The sequence below is a fragment of the Aedes aegypti genome, chromosome 2 (assembly GCF_002204515.2).
Source record: "Aedes aegypti strain LVP_AGWG chromosome 2, AaegL5.0 Primary Assembly, whole genome shotgun sequence".
NCBI classification, from domain to species: Eukaryota; Metazoa; Arthropoda; class Insecta; order Diptera; family Culicidae; genus Aedes; species Aedes aegypti.
In genome coordinates this window covers 426,168,517-426,187,951 of record NC_035108.1, presented here as the reverse complement: position 1 = coordinate 426,187,951, position 19,435 = coordinate 426,168,517, and the positions used below count along the sequence as shown (strand labels likewise).

Here is a 19,435-nt window from a genome sequence, read left to right as displayed (position 1 = left end):
GTACAATTTCGTTTGCGTTCGCTCTATCGCGTATCTATCGGGTTTATCTTTTCGCGTTTGGTTCTTCACGTTATTTTTTTTTCGCGTTTCCTAGCTGCTGTGGGTGTGCAAATTGTGTTTGCAAATAATCCATTTTCAGCAAACTAGTGCAGAGGCGATCATTTGTTTTGTAGCACGCATATGGAAAATTCCGGCAATCTTTACGCTTGAAAATAATTTGGATAATTATTTTCATTAGCAGCTTCTTAAGTGTAATAAGCATACAATAAAGAAGCATTCTTTAATAGATTGATCTATACATACATGCACTTAAATTCTTATTTTCAACTTTTTGGAACATCTTTTGTTAAGGTGAAGATAAAACAAAGCCAAACTTAAAATTTTCAAGAGCACAAATCTGGAGAACCGAACATGCGTTTGAGCTGAAAATTTAATCGATTAGTCACCACCAGCTAGTGACCAATCGATTAAGTTTTCAGCTCAAACGGGTGTTCAGCTCTCTAGATTTGTGCTCTTGAAAATTTGAGGTTTGGCTTCGTTTTATCTTCACCTTAATTTTGGTAAATCCCATGCTAGTTAGTAACAATCAATTACTCAAAATAATTTCAGCTTTTGATCCAGAATATAAGAAATGTTTTGCAGTTGGCATATTTTCCTGGCAAATGGAAAAATGCCAAGGTTGTACAGATTTTGAAATAAAATATTTTCACATCTGACTTACCAGAGTTACCTAAGGGATGTCAAAAATCTTTGTTTGCGGATGACAAAGGCCTCTCCGTCAAAAGACGAAGCCTGCATGTCATCTGTAGTAGATTTCAAAAGAGTTTGGATATTTTTACTTCATACCTGCAAAAATTGAAAATTTCTCCCAATGCTGCCAAAACTTATCTTGTAATATTCCCACATAAACCAAAAACCCTTTCTTTAAAATCTTCATGTAGACATGTTGTCACGATGAGAGATCCCTCTCATACCCCTCCAATAAATTGGTTAGATGAAGGTAAGCATGTAGGGCTCATGCTAGATAAAAATTTAACTTTCAAAAATCACATTGAGGACTTTCACTCCAAATGTAACAAATATATAAATTGTCTTTATCCACTCATTAACAGAAAATCTAAAATTCTTCTTAGGAATAAGATTTTTGCCTCAAACAAATTTTCAGGCCAGCCATGTTGTATGCTCTATTAATGTGGACTACCTGTAGTGTATTACCAGGAAGAAAGTTCTGAAGAGCACTCAAAACAAAACTTTGAAAATTGATTCTGCAGCTTCCTCCCTAGTATAGTACTAATGAGACATTGGAAAACATGTTGAATAAAATCATTAATAATTTCAGACAAAAATCGTAACAATCTTCTTTTGCCTTAGTTTATGCGTTATATATTCAGGTTAAGTTAGGTTATGTAAATTGAAAGTGTTTTATTTTTCTCTTATAAGCAGGTGAAAAAAATTGACCTATAAAAAAATCTGAATTGCTACTGCAAATGAAATGTAATATGTGGTCAACAAAATGTTAATAAAAGCTTAAACTAGTTTTACCAAATTAGGATGACAGTGTTGTTTGTTCTCTTTCAAGCAATCGAGATGAAATTTTCTCCACAGAACTACATTTATGCTCAATTATGTAACTAAATTTTAAATTTCTATGAGCCCCTGCCGAAAAGTGAGATAAAAGGTAAAAGTTTCAAAAAAAAATAGCATTTTTTCACTTCAATTTGTTTTCTTCTACAAATATTTTTAACATGTTTGGTTAGGGTGTACGTTTGTGAATAAGGTGAAGGTTGTTCAAATAGTAAGCAAAAATTTTAATTTTTAAAACTGCTTTTTTTCGAACAATTTTACGTAATTTCTCACTTTCCGGCAGGGACTCTGAAAAATATTAATTTTTTTGGTTACAAAATTAAACATATTTGTTTTGGTGGTGGTATATAATTAAACATATTAGTGAAAATTTCAGCTCGATTGCTTGAAAGAGAACAAAACTAAAGCATGCCGAAGTTGAGTAGTTTGTATGAAAATCGGCATGCGCTGTTATTATAGAACAGCACTGTAGATATTTTTTTCCGGAAACATAAATTTTTAAATTTTTTTGGTGTCATTTTTTCAAAACGATCATTAAATCTAACAATTTGACCATAGATATGGGCCTTACGGACATATCGGTGGTATTATAGTTGCTACTGAAAAGGTAGGTATTCATTTTTTCCTAGATTTCTTTGTATTGGAAATAAGAAAGTAATCAAAGGTAGATTTTCTATGTGTGATGTTCCGAATGACATGGAATTTTAGCGGCGAATTTACAAATTTTGATGAATTTTAATATTTTTAAACATAGGGAAAGTGTACCAGTGTACTAGCTTTAGTGGTTCCGTATTTGGTTATATGTGAATTCTAGAATTTTTTTGACTACTTTTGTTTTAACAACAAGATATATTTGATAGAAAACTAATTAAATACACAAAATGATTATAAATTTGAAAATATATAAATTATCAAGTATGACGAATCAGGAATGATTCTACCCCATTACCCCGAATGTCATCACCGCGAATGCTGTTTCCTCGAATTTACAATCATCCCGATATAATAACATTTCCTAATGCTATTGAAATTCGGGGATATGGGTCGTTCGGGGATTTGGAATTCGGGGTAATGTCATTCGGATTAGTGGCATTCGGGGCAATGGCATTCGTAGTAATGGAGTAGAATCATGCCCATAACTGGTACACCTACCCTTTGTCTGAAGGTTTTAGTTAGACGGTTTTTATTTGAAAAAAAAAAACACATTATCATTACCTTATAGCTTAAAAAAAATAATCCAACATGTTTTTGCGAAGAAAAAGTTTGGGAAAATCAGTCATTTTATATTACAGATTTCATGGCATTGCCAACGGCTCACTTCAAGGCAAGACGAAGTTTGTCCGAACCATCAATATAAAATGATAGATTGGTTTCCCTCAATTTTCCCGTTTGTTCCAAAGATTTTTCCAAACTTTTTCTTCCTCAAAACACGTCGGAGTCCTAAATGAATGTAGCAACAGTGAAACAATAATGGAGTTCAGTTGACCCGTCCTTAAGCTAACTCGTAACATGCAAACATCATTTTATTTTTATTTATGTAGATTTGAAACCGTATATCACTTTGAGACATGTGTATAAAAATGTAGAAATTCAACAAAAAGAAAAAGGGAAATTCACGTCATTTTTATGTCACCTTCATAATTTCATGCCATTCTGAATATTACACACAGTATTACAGGCCTACAAACATTACCATTTTGTAAGAATAACGGCATTCGTTTACTTCTTTTATTTCCTTTACAAAATTAATACTTAATAATAAAAAAAATTACCTACCTTTTACTTGAATCTTAAAAAATGTTTTGCTTTTTCATGAAAGCAACAGGTTGCACAGCGCAACAGAAAAATGTCTGCGTGTCTCAACGATCAAATCATCTGTCTCTAGTAGATTTGGGATTGGAAAACAGTAGATGTAGATTACGTTGACAGTCATCCAAAATCTATTTAAAACTTCATCACTTACCGAAACTGTTTGTTTTTTTAAATATTCAATGTCTCTCAAGTTGAAGAGAAATAAGTAGAGTATACGATGGAGTAAAAGTTTGAGTAGAACAAAAATTTATTTTTGACACTTATAACTGTTTTAAATGACAAGGTGGGTGGTTTGAATGCAAAAAAGTAAGTTACTTTTACTCCATAAATCATGTAAATCGATTATTTGTTGTTTGTCGATGTGAAAATTGTAATATTCAAAACTATTTTTTATACAAGGGCGTAGCTAGGCATATCATGAAAATACTTTAAGGTTTATTTGTTTTAACTCAAATGTTTGGAAACCATTTGTGGTCCATATTTGGGAAATTATAAGAATCAGAGGGGTAAAAGTTTGAGCCAATATGGAAAACTTGCCAATTGTCAAAAATAGTGCACTAATTGTCTTTGAATCTAGCGAAATATGGCTGACCCGCGAAATGCGGCTATTTTTAGAAAAATTGGTGGGTGAATTTTTGACTTGCATGAAGTACTCCTGTCAATTGCAGATGAATAACAAAATTTACCATTAAAATAGAATGTTTGAATAGCATAACTTGTTCTATGTTTGTTTGAAATAAGAGTTAAAATACCAACAATAATAACTAAGTTTGTATGGAATAAAAACTAAATAATATCATATTTTGCTATCGTAATAACAAAATAATAACAAAAATGTAGCCAACAGTAAACAACAAAATATGATATTGATGACAAAATCACAACTAAATAAGCTCATTACGTGTAGATCAAAATAATGGTAATTTTAGATCTATCTCAATTTAGCATGATCGAAAAATAAACCTGTTGTTTTCCTACAACAAACATTTGCTTTTTGCACAAAAAAAAACAAACTTTATCATGTTATTATATCTTGTTATTGATTAGTTATTACATGGCTATCAAGTATAACATACCAATGACAAATTTAGCTATGATAGTATGATTAGCTGTTGATGAGATATTTAATGTCATATATTAATAACATAATAATGGTTAAACTAGATATGATTGCAAAATTTGATGTAATTTTACCATTATTTTGTTATTCACTTTTACCCGGGTATACATGAAATGAGATTCATAGTTACATTCCTCTCCTCTCTAAACAGAATTAAATAATATATCTCAATTTTTCTCAATGTTCTAACCAGATGGTAGATTCACACTCAAATCTCAATCACTGAGTTCTCCCACGAGCGTAAACTCTTTCGAGGTGTGCTCCGTAAACTAACGCATAAGATTTTTAAGCAAAATCAATTGCTCATGTCTGTTATATTTCTTACAGAATAAGTGCTCTTCGCGAAAAAAAAACTGTGGTAATACAAGCTAATGAGTCAAACGGATTAGCCAACTCATTCATAATTTTTGACACATTTTAAGCGTGAAAAATCTTAAGCATGAGAAATGAGAGTTTGAGATTTTCGCAACGCTTGGTTGAATATTAATTACTAATATTACTTAGAATATGCGAAAAAATGCCATGAATAATATAGTTCTGCAAAAATTTTCTACGTTTTCAAAAGGAAAAAAGTGTCTCTACTTAGTACCAAATGAAAGCAGAGAGTCTAAGCTTTCATTCGATGGGTGTTCAGGAGATACTTTTTTTTTTTAATTTTTTTACAAAATGATGTTCTTCTACCAAAGATACCGTGATTGTATAACAAGAAATCCAAGATTCTTTTGATGCAGTATTTGTATTGAATATTTTTTTTTTAATAAAACCATACATTTTCAGTATCTGTATGTCATTCATATTTGAACTAGGTCTTGTTTTTTTTGTGTTTTAAAATAGACTTCATATTCTGCACGCATCAAAATGGTACACAGATAAAAATATTTAAATATCAATGTAGTGTAAATTAAAGAGTACTGCAGAAATAACCCAATTTCACGTATTGTTGCAGCACCATGTAAACCTATAAGAATATACATTTAATTTTCAACTAAGAATGCTTAAAAATTACATGATTGTGTAAATTTAAACTGAATAATAAATTGGTCGTTGAAATTTACGATGCTCCGAATATGTGCATGAAAATAAACTTAAACTCACATTTTTTAGCAGTGTAGAACTGTGATATTGTTCAAATATTTTAGTAGCCACACATTAGTTACTGAAATCCATTTATTGTCACAGCAAGTTCATCTGCACTGAGGATTCAACAGAACTACATTAAATTCCAAGCGTGGTGGTTTGATCTCAAAACAATCTTCAAAATTAACACAGCGGTTTGTCGATTTTCCAGTTCAGTCTTAATCACAGAATCTTGTGCAGTTTACAGTTTGATTCCTTCCTTGTCGGCATCGGCGACGTACTTCTCGACATACTTGTTGTCGGGATCGTACTTGGCCTTCAGAGCCTTCCATTCCTCTGGCTTGTTCTCGGTCAGGTACTTGATGGTCTTGGTGCTGTCGTTCTGCTGCTTCTCGCTACACTTGGCACAGTTGTTCTCCAGGGCATCGGGCAGGACACGCTTCAGTTCATTGACATCTGGGGTGCAAGCTCCGGTATCCATAAGACAGGCGTAGTAGTTCTTGAACAAGCGTTCGGACTTCAGGATCTCATCGATATCGACGCTGTCGTACTTGGTGGTGTACTTGTCGTCTTGGGCAGCAACCACGGCGATGAGGGCCAGAGCAACGATGAAGATTTTCATTTTGAAGGATTTGAACTGTAGGAGTAACAAATTTAAGTTAGTTTCTGATTGAATACTATATGGTAAGAGTATTGAAAATGATTTCAATAATATCCCGAATGGAAACCTACCTGTCTACTGTATGCAGTGCAGATTTGAACTATGACTATTTCGAAACCCCCACCGGCTATATATAGGGGCGAAATTTCTTCTTGTTTCTATCCCATAGGACGCTCTAGCGTGAGTCGTATTTTCTCCATCTCACTCGCGTATTTTTTTGCGCGTGTATTCTTTGCACTTATTTCCGCATGATTTGATCGTAGCTTAATTCTCGCTAGGTGTGATTGTTTGATCACATTGGGTTTGTGCAGAAACTAGAATTATTGGAATAATTAACATATTTAAGATGCAGAGATTTTTATTCATTCATATACAATGGTATCTTATATCCAAGCATAGCTATCTACAAGAAACCATGTTCAGAGTTTTCCAGAAATTTGATCGTTAGAGGTTAATTATGACGGGTAATTATAATGATTGATTTCCTTCCATGGAGTTCAATCATTTTAGAAGGGATGTTGTTTCAAACAACCATAAAAGACATTAATTGAAAATCATAAGTTTGGTAATTTATTCCATGTTCTCTATGTTCCTTCCACAGTTGTCAGTAAGGTTTCCAATTGTTTTCATTTGTCTAACGGTATAACGGATTATGGAGTAATACCCCCGCAAACAAACGAAACCTGAACGGGTGGTCAAGAGACGAACGGGAATTGGCGATACCCGAAAAAGAAAATCTCGCCGGGTAAGAGAACAAAATTCGCGATAGACAATCCCGTAGGATAGGAGCAGAAAGAAATTTCGTCCGTATATATAGCCGGTGATTGGACTGTGAGGAGCATAGTTCAAATCTGCACTGCGTCCAGTTCTGAGGTAAGTTCAGGTTCAGCCCAGCGTAGAAATCCTTCTCAAAAAGGAAATCAATCTATGTCAATCAATCATAACGGGTTTTTTTATTCTTTACCTTACAGTTATAAACGTTCAAAATGAAATTCTTCATCGTTGCTCTGGCCCTCCTCGCCGTGGTTGCTGCCCAAGATGACAAGTACACCACCAAGTACGATAGCGTCGATATCGATGAGATCCTGAAGTCCGAACGCTTGTTCAAGAACTACTACGCCTGTCTTATGGATACCGGAGCTTGCACCCCAGATGTCAACGAACTGAAGCGTGTCCTGCCCGATGCCCTGGAGAACAACTGTGCCAAGTGTAGCGAGAAGCAGCAGAACGACAGCACCAAGACCATCAAGTACCTGACCGAGAACAAGCCAGAGGAATGGAAGGCTCTGAAGGCCAAGTACGATCCCGATAACAAGTATGTCGAGAAGTACGTCGCCGATGCTGACAAGGAAGGAATCAAGCTGTAAACTGCGTAAGATTCTGTGATTAAGACTGAACTGAAGCTCGATGGGTAATCGACTTATTGCTGTGATATTGGTGATGATTATGCGTTTCACGATTGAACAACCGCGACTCCGATCAAATGTAGTTCTGTTGAATCCACAGTGTAGTGAACTTAATGTGACAATAAATGGATTTCAGTAACTAAAATCTTTCAGTTTTTAAAAACAAAGTTAATATCACATTTTGTTATTCGGTTAATGTGAAGAAATATCGAAGCCACACATCAAAGTTTCAAGAGCACAGATCTCGATAGCCAAAAAGGGCTCTGTGATGAAAAATTTGATTGATTGCTCAGTATCAGAAAGTTGTTAGAGAAAAAGAAGGTCTGGTTTATCAGATTTATGCTCTTGTAGATTCGAGATGTGGCTTTGATTTATTTTAAACAGTGATGGAAATTTACCTCTTATGACCTATGAAACCTATGAGAAAAAAAACAAAGAAAGTGGAAAAGGTTGTATACGACGATTCATATAATTATGACTTTAAGTGACATGTGATACAAGACCTAGGTCAAATCGATGGACTGTTGTCATCAACAAATCAATTTCACCAAGCCCGAAGTAATTATGGGAAAATTGATCAAGTATATGCTTCAATTATGCAGCGGTCGGCGAAGTACTGGAAACTTAAAGATGCAGTGAACTCTCCCTCACCCGACAATTCGTATCTCGATATCGAACCATTGATTAGAGAATCATAGTAAGTTTTTTTTATGACTACCGCTATGGTCCCTTGGATCGCATTCGCACTTGGATTGTGTTCAATTAATCGATATCTCCCTAATTCGATGATCCCTTCAATACCAAGTTATGGAGAATTGACTGTATTACAGAAAATTCTTAAACAGTGATTAATTCACCCCGGCTTACGGTATTACTTCGTTGATTTTAAATAGTTTTTAAATCTACAATAAAAAAATTGATGTGTTGGGGCCCCTTAAATGTAGGGCCATGATCCCATTCCACCCCTCCCCCCCATAAGTGCCGCCATGCGCTTCTAAGTACAGCTATTTAGTTTGTTTCTTCGATAACACAGCGTAACAAAAACGACATGTTTGCGTGTCTCAAGGATCAAATTATGTGTCTCTAGTAGATTTGTGGCTGCTAATTCTGATGCCGTTCTTCAGCCATGTCACAACTGCTTGTGAAAGTTGCATAAGACATTGGTTTCAATGATGTTTACAAGAAATTTAAATAATGATTTGTCCAGAAATGATCACGAATCAACAAAGTTTGTAATAATTTCGTAACTTTAAAGTGATATTCGATGATTTAGAAAAGTATAGTTTTTAGTCATATAAAAGAAACAACAAATTTTGTATGGAGATTTCAAGCGTGTTCAAAAACTCGATTTAATTCACATAAAATTGTGCAATTTCAATCAATCAATGTCTCGTGCAAAAGTTTGAATTTTGCGTGTTCGATGCATTCAATTATCGAACAAAAAAATGTATAACAAATTATATTTCAAATTTCATCAATAGAACCAGAATTTTCTACAATTTTACCTGTAGCACAAAATCTTGACGTGCTGGAACATTTCTGGGAACGGCAACGGTTTCAGCAATCCAAAACCTACTGGAGACACTTGACTTAATCTTTGAGACACGCGAAAAGGTTATTTTTGTTTCGTTGAGTAATGTAACATAAGTGCATCAGTGATGTATTGATGCATTTGTAATGTTGAATTCATGCATTATTGCCTGACAGCTCTTGAGATTGATGAATAAGAGCAGCGTCATATTTGAATGATATGCGGTAGAATACGTGTAATAATGTAATGCTTTTGGTTACTTGGATTTTGTGTTATCAAGTAAAACCTTGTAACTTAATATTGACACACATATTTAGGGCTAAAATATTAACGTCCCATAAAAAAACATAAAATTTCCATAAAAAATGCAAAACTTGCCAGTAAAAAACAAGGGTAAAATCAACAGAAAAGTTAAAAATTTACATAAAAAAATAAAGAAGTGCATAGAAAAAACAAAATTTTCCATAAATAAAAAAAATTGAACAATAAAAAGATTCAAAAGTGCAATAGAATCGACAATAATCTCACTAAAAAATATCGAATTTCACATTTAAAAACCTCATAATATCCCTATTTTCTTCACAAAAAGCAAGAAATAATTATAAATTTTCCACAAAAAAAGCCAAAATTTGCAATAAATAAATAATAATTCGCCCACAATAAATCAAAAATTTCCATTCAAAAAATCAAAAAGAGCAATAGCAGTAAATGCAAAGTGGCAATAAACAAACCCAACTGAGCAATTCGAAATGACAATCAATACATGAAAATGTCGTAGAAAATTCTAATATTTAAGTAAAACTTTCCATAAAAATAACGTAATTTTCCAATAATGAGTAATAATGTGTGTAATGGATTTCATAAATTTTCAGTCAAACTGAAGCATTGTTTTCACAATTGGAGCTAATTAGTCGTCGTATGTAGATGTAGTCGAGGAGATGATTTGGCTTCTCCTGATGATAATGCTGATTCGGAAAATATGCGAGGGGCTCGAAGAGATGTGCGACACGCTGGAAGATGCGTTGATTAACGATTCCCGATTCAGGAACCAGAGTTGACGAAGGTACGTTAGACGAGTATAGCACAACAAGGTAAGTCTCTGTTCTTCGATAGGTTTCTCTACTGAGCTAGTGACGAGTGATTTTAAACATAATACGGACTCATAATACGGAAATTCACTTTCATCTTTGGTGTAACTGCCCACAGCAGTTGCAGAAATGTGTATACTTCGATTGATAAGTTTTTTCCTAATTATTTTATTTTATTTGCATACGAATACAACGCTTTTTAAAGTATCTTATAATAGGTTCATATTTAGATCTATCGGGTTGTCTCAGTACTACAAATATGATTAAGCATGCTGTAACGCTACTTTTGTACCTCATCACCCACTCCATGCAACTACGTCGATGGTGTAACAACACTTAGCGCGCTCGACAAAGTTCCATCATGCCGCATAAAGTGTTGCCAAAAATGATGCTTAGTTTGTAAACACCAGTTCCCTGGCTGGTGGGGCATGAGAGCATAAGCTTCTACCATCAATGTAGTTGGACATAACTCAAGCAGTGACATAAGTGTTCCTAATATTGGAAGATTAGATATCCCATGTTCCATGTTTCATTTCAACTTTGCCGAAATAATTAAAATTGTAGCGCCTAACGATGGGGTGTATTAAAAAACATTTTTTTGTGATTTTTCGAAACCTCGCCTTCCCTTCCATGTATGATTTTTTGTATGAAACATTATTTTTTTCTACATGGCAAGAAATATTTTTTCAAACCCGGCCAATCTCCCCGCTCTCCCCTCCCCTAAATTCTTACGTAATTAATTATCGAACTCTAAAATGCAACTACTACATCTACATACGACGACTTGTTAACTCCAATTGTGAAAACAATGCTTCAGTTTGACTGAAAATTTGTGAAATCCATTACACACATTATTACTCATTATTGGAAAATTACGTTATTTTCCAATAATTATTACTTAAATATTGGAATTTTCTACAACATTTTTATGTATTGATTGTCATTTTGAATTGCTCAGTTGGGTTTGTTTATTGCCACTTTGCATTTACTGCTATTGCTCTTTTTGATTCTTTGAATGGAAATTTTTGATTTATTGTGGGCGAATTATTATTTATTTATTGCAAATTTTGGTTTTTTTTGTGGAAAATTTATAATTATTTCTTGCTTTTAGTGAAGAAAATAGGGACATTTTGAGGTTTTTAAATGTGAAATTCGATATTTTTTAGTGAGATTATTGTCAATTCTATTGCACTCTTGAATCTATTTATTGCTCAAAATTTTTTTATTTATGGAAAATTTTGTTTTTTCTATGCACTTCTTTATTTTTTTATGTAAATTTCCAACTTTTCTGTTGATTTTACCCTAGTTTCTTTACTGGCAAATTTTGCAATTTTTATGGAAATTTTATGTTTTTTTATGGAACGATTAATTGTCTGCCCATATTTAGCTGTTCGGTAATCCAGTCCGCATGGGTTTAAAATGAATTAACGCATTACAAGTGATAAAGATGGACAAAAGTGGGACCCACCTGAGCACGTGGAATTTTTTTCATAATTTCACTCATAATTTGTATATCTTTACCACGTGTAATGAGTAAATTAAATTGTAACTTTATTTATTTATTTGTTCAATCCAACCGGTTCCTAACTCCTAACATTGAATATCTCTGAACTACTTTACTATATAGTAAATTAAACCAGATATAACACCATAATTTGCAGGATTAAAATACAAAGATATTTTTTCTGGAGCCCGGAAAACATGAAAATCTAACAAAATGTTTCGGCTTCGCTTCGTATAGAATACTGTTTGTGCTGTAAATTTGACCGTTAAAGAACGCATTTTAGTCAAGACAAAGAACAAACCCATTTTTTTTCGTTAAGAAACACTGAACCCTGGAGTTGAAACGTCGAAAAACATTGAATGTCTGAATGTCTTAATTGAATGTCCTTCTAACATAATATTGCAAAGTCGAAATATTTCGCTCAAATTGATTACATTCGAACCAACATAATATATTTTTTTTATTCTTTTCTCAATTTGATAATTGCGTTCATCACGTTCATAATTTAATTTTTCTCTTAAGATTTATCTGAAGCAAAACAGTGAAATTCTAAAAATTGCCTAAAGGTTCCGATATTCTAAATCTCAATGAAATTACCTGTTTTCCTCATTGGAATTCGAACCAAAAACCCTCACATTGGTCTTGCTATAATCTGCGCGTCCATCGCTAGGGCTATTTGTACCCCTAATGTGATAACAACTACCGAAAAACAAAACATTACATATACAGGGTGTTCAATAAGTTCAAACACACTTAAAAAATGTGTTAAAAATGAAAATACAAGATATTCTTTCCTAAGAAAATTTCTATTGAAGCAACGTTTATTGAGAACCTTTAGGGCACATTAGCTGGGAGCACCCTCGCTTTGTGGTTTGTGACGAGCTTGAGACGTTTCTCAAAAGAATCGCACGCGGCAAGCACCTGGTTCATTGACATATCGTCGCAGATCTTGGAAATGAGCTTCTTAAATTGGTCCATAGTGCTCATTTGCTGTTCGTTCATGTACAACCATGTACAATAGTCCAGGAGATTAAGGTCTGGGGAGCTGGGAGGTCACAAAGTCTTATCGAGAAAAGCAGTTAAATTCTCTCGACACTACGCTTGGACGATATTCGCCGTGTGGGCCAGTGCACCGTCCTGTTGAAAAACGAAATGATCATTCACGTTGAGGTCCCGAAGTGCCGGGGCCACAACCTTCTCCAGAACCTCGGTATTATAATACGCTGCGTTGATTTTCACGTTTTATCGATAAAAACCCCAAACCATCACGCGGCGCTTTGGAACCACGGGATGATTATGACGGATGGGGGATGACATTATACGGCTTTTGCAAAACAAAGAGTTTCTTATCAGAAAACACAAACTGACCAGCGTGCCGTGAAAGTATCAGCTTGGCTCTGTCCAGCCTCTTTTTCGTTGTAGCCTCCGTTAGGCGGCATCCACAAATTACGTAACACTCTAGGGGGTGGGTGGGAGTAGGCTCAAGCGTTACGGCTCATACAAAAAATTGAAATTTTTCATACAAAAGCGTTACGGAGGGGGGAGGGGGTCAAAAATTTCAAATTTTAGCGTTACGTAATAAATGGACGCTGCCTTACTCAGTGAACCTTGCGTTTCTTGTGCGGCTTGTATCCCAGGTCCTTCGTCATGATGATGTAAGCAGTCCAGATCGACACATTCAGGCCAGCATCGGTGTTCCGGATCGACTTTTACTTTACTTTTGATGGCGCTACGTCCGTCCGGATCGAGCGGTTCATTTTTCGACGAACCCGCTCCCTCACCACCTTGATGACTGCTGGTGTCCTCGCCGAACACGGGCGCCCGAATCCCGACGGATGGTGGCCGAGCCCGTCTCCCGGAACCGACGGATGGTGGTTTAAATAAAATTCCGCTTCAACCCGTGGCATGGAATATGACACTGGGTCGCTCACACAGCGTAACAAAAATGACATTTTTGCGTGTCTCAAGAACCAAATTATGTGTCTCTAGTAGATTTGGGGTTGCAGAATCTGATGCCGTACTTAGAAATGTTCCAGCACGTCACAATTTTTTGCTACAGGTCGCCAAAGTTGTATAAAACACTGGTTTTAAGGAGGTTTACATAAAATTTAAAGTATGCTTTATCAATGTTTGTTGTAATCTTATCCACCAAGCATGCATAATAGGGCTTGAACTCTCATATTAAATAACATTTGGTTTAAATTGATCGATTGAATTTAGATTCAATCGATTTTTTCAATATGTTTGCAGTCTCAATACAAAATTCTTCGTTTCTCTTGTATGGAAAAATACAATACTTTTCTAAACTATCAAAAACGTCTTTCGAGCACCGACAATATTATGAACTCTTATGATAAGTGGTTGCTTGATATGCTACGTACTTTCCAAGGGGAGTATCAGCATTTGTGACAAAACGCTTCGAGGTGGGAGGGTGTGTGAAAAAGCAGTGAAAAAATGCAACGTCATTTATGGACGGCCCCTAAGGGTAACGCGCCCTCTCCAGCGAACAGGAAGTCGTAAGTTCGATTCTCAAAAAGAGGACGTGAAACTTTTTCACAACTTTCACTTCAATTTGTGCTTTTGATCCAATTGCAAAGTACCGTATTGATTCATATTACGCATACTTAAGGCTCCAGTGAAGTATTACTCATCAAAGAGCACATAAAGATTTATCATTCTGTATGATTCCTCTACGTTATCAAGCCTTCAAAAGACTCAACTTTCGAATGGTGAGTCAAGATTTTGGTTTCGAAACATGAATAATTTTAAATAAATGTAAAAGTACGAACCTTTCATGACGCTTCCTTACTTTTGCCTCATATCTGGACACTTTGATTTGAACTCCGGACATAAATCATAAATAGAAAAGCTAAATCATCAATTGTAATCTTTCAACTACTAAGGAACGTCTCAGGCAGTTGAACATTAAAAATTTGCATAGATATCTATTAAAAATGCTTGTTTAAACGAGTCTCGATAGTGAGAACTTTTGAACGGCAAACATTGAAAACGGTATATGTAATGTTTAGTATTTTGGTAGTTGATAAAGCTTCCACGCAAACGATAAATCATAATAAAAAGTCCCTGTGATACTAATAAAATTGATTTCAAATCGATTATAAAGTGTTTTTAAATTGTATTTTCCATTGGTTCACAATTTATATTGGCGTCAATTCGTATCGAAAACAAATGCGGTTTTTCGGAGATCTTTGAATTTGGCAAAAATTTTGCAATATTACACAACTCTTTTACAGCTTGATTCCATCTTTGTCGGCATCAGCAACGTATTTCTGGACGTACTTGTTATCTGGGTCGTATTTGGCCTTAAGCATGGTCCATTCCTCTGGCTTGTTCTCCGTCAGGAACTTGATGATTTTGGTGCTGGACGTTTGCTGCTTCTCGCTACACTTGGAGCAATTGTTCTCCAAGGAATCGGGCAGGACACGCTTCAGTTCATTGCCCTCTGGTGTACATGCTCCAGTGTCCATCAGGCAGTTGAAGTAGTTCTTGAACAAACGGTCCGATTTCAGGATCTCATCAATGTCGATGCTGTCATACTTGGTGGTGTACTTGTCATCCTGGGCAGCAGCCACGGCGAACAGGGCCAAAGCAACGATAAAGAACTTCATTTTCAAATGATTTTCGAGCTGAAAAGTTTTTGATCGATTAGTTAATAGCTCGATTATCCTTACAGGAAGTCCATATAAGGATTCTTAGTACTCTTTGGACAACTTACCTTGTTTTTTGAAGCTGAGCAAATTTGAACTATGCTCCTATCAAAACAAACAGCTGCTTTATATAGTGATAGCTTGCAGGTTTGTTCCGCTGGATGGAACCATCGCAATTTGCTTCCCCTTAGAAGCTTGTGTGAGACGATAATTGTTTATCACGGTTCAACCAATCGTGGGGGGATGAACACGTCAATTTCGTCATCTATTTCTGCAGCATCATAGAGGAAGGATGATTGCTCGCGAAAAAGGCTTGCCGAAAAGCTTGTTCTGCAATATTCAGACGATGAAAATGACGAATGATGTGAATGATCGGATCAATGTCAATCACCGAGAGCACTGTAAGCTGTTGGCTGCATGGGTGGATCTAATTAATATGCTTTCATGATCTTTTCTGTCAAGTGAGCGTAACACTAGAACAGCTATTTGATAACGGTTCTTTCAAAAGGCATTTAGTTTTAGAAAAGAAGAATGTACGTGTTTTATTATATCATCGGTTGTAACTTAAAATATCAAAATGGCATGCTTTTTTACCAATATCAACGACTCTTTAAAACTCCACTGAAATAATAAATCGTTATATCATTACGGAATGATTCCGAACTGACCGGAAATCGTACCGCCCCGCTTACAAAATGGGTTTGCGTTATGCAACTAGCGTCATCACAAGGATGAAGAAGGCTTAAAAATAAAGGACTTATGAAAACACTGCGGAACACGTTTTTGTCTCAAGGAGCAAAATATTGCTATTTACTTAATTAAGAGTTGCTGAATCCATTGTCATTTTCAAAAATATCATAGCACGTCTAGTTTTAGAGATATTGGTAAAATGACTATTTTAGTCAACTTGCATGCAAGTTTGCCAGCTTGTAAGGCAATTTATCTGCCAAATTTGAAACAAAAATTAAACTTTATGTGTATAACAATACTTATCAATAAAATTTATAATAATTTAGATGCGGAAAAGTTATTTTTTTGATGATTCAAAGAAGAATTGTATTTTCCCATATAAGAGAAACGAATAATTTTGTATGGACACAGCAAGCATGTTGAAAAAATCGGTTTAAGCTAAATTTAATCGTTCAATTTCAACCAAGTTATGTCCAAATTGAAAGTGCAGTTCCTATTTTGCATGCTTAGTAGATTGGATCACAAAAAAGTTTGATAAATTATATTTTAAATTTTATGTAAACATCTATGAAACCAGTGTTTTATACAACTTTGGCGACCTGTAGATAAAAATTGTGCTGGAACATTTCTGAGAATGGCATCAGATTCAGCAACTCCAAAACTACTGGAGACACATAATTTGATCCTTGAGACACGCAAAAATGTAATTTTTGTTACGCTGTGAAATTATAAAATCTATAAACATGGTTGATTGATTAAAAATGTCATTTAAGGGAAGATGAATCGAAGCCAAACCTCAAATTTTCAAGAGCACAAATCTGGTGACCAATCGATTAAGTTTTCAGCTCAAACGAGTATTCGCTTTTCCAGATTTGTGCTCTTAAAACAATAAAGTTGAAGAAACCTTAAGTTTTCTAAAAAAAACATAGAATGCATATGAATTGGGGTCTTCCTTAACCGAGTGATTAGAGTCCGCGGTTACGTAATGCAAAGAAGAATTAGAAGAAGAAACATATGAATTAGAGCACATGAACCTTCTTAATGGATTTGAAATTATCAGCATACCTACGCTACGTTCGGTGATTGACATTTATCAGATCATTCATACCATATTAATTTTGAATGTGGTAGAACATGCTTTTTTTCGCGAGCAATCATCATCCTATGTGATGATGCAGAAATAGATGACGATATGAACGTGTTCATCACCTTTTGATCAGTTATTCCGCGATAGGTAATTATCATCGCACACAAGCTTCAAATGCAAGAGCAATGTGCGATGAAAAAGCATTCCTTCGGGAATGAAACACAGAATGAATTCTCAATCTGCACACTATATAAAGAAGCTGCATGTTTGGACAGGAACATAGTTCAAATCTGCTTAGCTACAAACAACAAGGTGGGTTTTCTAAAAGTACGCTAAGGGTTAATTAATGAACTCCCTGAATTGATTATAGAACTATTAACTAAGCAATCAACTTTATTTTAGCTCAAAACAACCATTCGAAAATGAAATTTTTCATCGTTGCTCTCGCCCTGATCGCCGTGGCTGCTGCCCAAGACGACAAGTACACCACCAAATACGACAGCATCGACATTGATGAGATCCTGAAGTCAGACCGTTTGTTCAAGAACTACTTCAACTGCCTGATGGACACTGGTGCTTGCACTCCGGAAGGTAACGAACTGAAGCGTGTCCTGCCTGATGCTCTGGAAAACAACTGCTCCAAGTGTAGCGAGAAGCAGCAAACGTCCAGCACCAAGATCATCAAGTTTTTGACCGAGAACAAGCCAGAGGAATGGACCATGCTGAAGGCCAAATACGACCCCGATAACAAGTACGTCCAGAAATACGTTGCTGAAGCCGACAAGGATGGAATCAAGCTGTGAAATGGATGAATTACTGAAATATAGCATTACAAAATATTAACAAAATGCAAAAGTCTTTCATTGTAATATATTTATATGCTCATTTGTCCAGTTAATCGTCGAAATAAGTTACATTATGGTCCAACTATATCAATAATCAACAATAGAAATATTAGTAGTAGAACGCTAGTACCTATTTTTTAGAATGATTTTGAATTATTTAGCCAATGCAAAATACCGTTTGCTCAATTTATTTTATCAGAAACGTTGTTTTGACAGCCAAACTGTCGAACAAAGCTGTGGAAAAGAAGCAATTGAACATATTATGTTGCCAACGAGCATTGCCGACTAGTGATTTCTGTTGTCTTTAATTTTCTTCATAATTGATTCGATTCCTCAGTTAACTGCGGAAAATCTGTGGCCAAACGTGGTTTAATTTGCTTCAAACAGAATGGCTCAGATTCATGTTTATGATGGGAAAGATTCGTAAGCAAATGACTTATTTTCTAATCTCATCAAAGTAAAGTGGGGCAAAAGTTTCTTTTCCCGCGGAAAAAAATTGCAAATTGCCTAAAATTCACAAATAAAATGAATAAATATTTCGAGTCAAGTTTGTTAAGCAAAATTGTAGCCAATATGTTGAAGGTTCACTTTGGGGTATTTATTTCTTTTTATCGGATATAGTTTTTTATTGAAATATTGGTTATTTCACTAATGTCAAACTTTTGTCTCACCTTATATTGAAAAATAATCCGTCTCGAAAAAATATAATTGCATTCTCCATCTTCACATACTCTATTTTTGCGCGCTATGCTTTAAGGGTTTCAACTAGCACTCATGGAATTTTTCGCGGTCCTCGAAGAATCCACGAGGGGCTCCAAAGAATTTCCAAGGGTTTCGTTAGTGTCTTCTAGAGGTTCCCCAAGAGTCCCCAATAATTGTCAAAAATTAATTTGAAATGCTGTGCAGTTGATAGACTCACAATCAAATCTCAATCAATACGCTCTCCCGTGAGAGCAAACTCATAAGAGATCTGCTTCGCAAATCTCACGTTTGAGATTTTGATGCAAAACCCTCAGTGTTTGGATTTCGATCAGAATAAGCCGAACGAACCATATTCGGAGAGTGTTACAGTTCGCGAACCATAACAGTTCGTGGCACATCGCATTCGGAGAGCCCTATGAATGTAAACATTCACTCTCTCGTTTGGTACGTGGCACGAGAGCGTTCGAGAGCAGCAACTCTCACAGACTGCAACAGTATCGAGTCCTTCGGGTGATTTATGTTTTGCATAAAATTGGTAATAGCTTTTATATTTACTGATAATGCAGCCTTTAACAACCTAATTATAATCTGTTTTGTTTGTTATAGATCTTTGAGTTACATTTCCAAAAAAAAATAAACAGCAGAAAAAATCAACAACTA

At 35.2% G+C, this 19,435-nt stretch overlaps 4 protein-coding genes across 5 annotated transcripts; 2 read left to right on the top strand and 2 right to left on the bottom strand.

Moving 5' to 3' along the window:
• Positions 1-5,665: 5,665 nt before the first annotated feature.
• LOC5573159 (ejaculatory bulb-specific protein 3) lies at positions 5,666-6,457 on the bottom strand. The gene is made up of 2 exons (XM_001660725.2): positions 6,326-6,457; positions 5,666-6,230 (listed from the first exon to the last, which is right to left on the bottom strand). Exon 2 carries the CDS (start codon positions 6,213-6,215, stop codon positions 5,835-5,837), a length of 381 nt encoding a protein of 126 aa, XP_001660775.1. The 5' UTR covers positions 6,216-6,230; positions 6,326-6,457; the 3' UTR covers positions 5,666-5,834.
• A 539-nt stretch (positions 6,458-6,996) lies between these two features.
• LOC5573158 (ejaculatory bulb-specific protein 3) lies at positions 6,997-7,805 on the top strand. The gene is made up of 2 exons (XM_001660724.2): positions 6,997-7,127; positions 7,226-7,805. The coding sequence occupies exon 2, from the start codon at positions 7,241-7,243 to the stop codon at positions 7,619-7,621; it is 381 nt and encodes a 126-aa protein (XP_001660774.1). The 5' UTR covers positions 6,997-7,127; positions 7,226-7,240; the 3' UTR covers positions 7,622-7,805.
• Positions 7,806-14,895: 7,090 nt separating this feature from the next.
• LOC5573157 (ejaculatory bulb-specific protein 3) lies at positions 14,896-15,622 on the bottom strand. The gene is made up of 2 exons (XM_001660723.2): positions 15,520-15,622; positions 14,896-15,430 (listed from the first exon to the last, which is right to left on the bottom strand). The coding sequence occupies exon 2, from the start codon at positions 15,410-15,412 to the stop codon at positions 15,032-15,034; it is 381 nt and encodes a 126-aa protein (XP_001660773.1). The 5' UTR covers positions 15,413-15,430; positions 15,520-15,622; the 3' UTR covers positions 14,896-15,031.
• Positions 15,623-17,442: 1,820 nt separating this feature from the next.
• LOC5573156 (ejaculatory bulb-specific protein 3) lies at positions 17,443-18,083 on the top strand. Of its 2 annotated transcripts, none has more exons than XM_021847572.1 (2): positions 17,443-17,540; positions 17,631-18,083. In XM_021847572.1, the coding sequence occupies exons 1-2, from the start codon at positions 17,492-17,494 to the stop codon at positions 18,029-18,031; spliced, it is 450 nt and encodes a 149-aa protein (XP_021703264.1). In that variant the 5' UTR covers positions 17,443-17,491; the 3' UTR covers positions 18,032-18,083. The 2 variants fall into 2 exon arrangements, with proteins under 2 accessions (XP_021703264.1, XP_001660772.1); XM_001660722.2 differs by having other exon boundaries at positions 17,520-17,555.
• Positions 18,084-19,435: the final 1,352 nt, after the last annotated feature.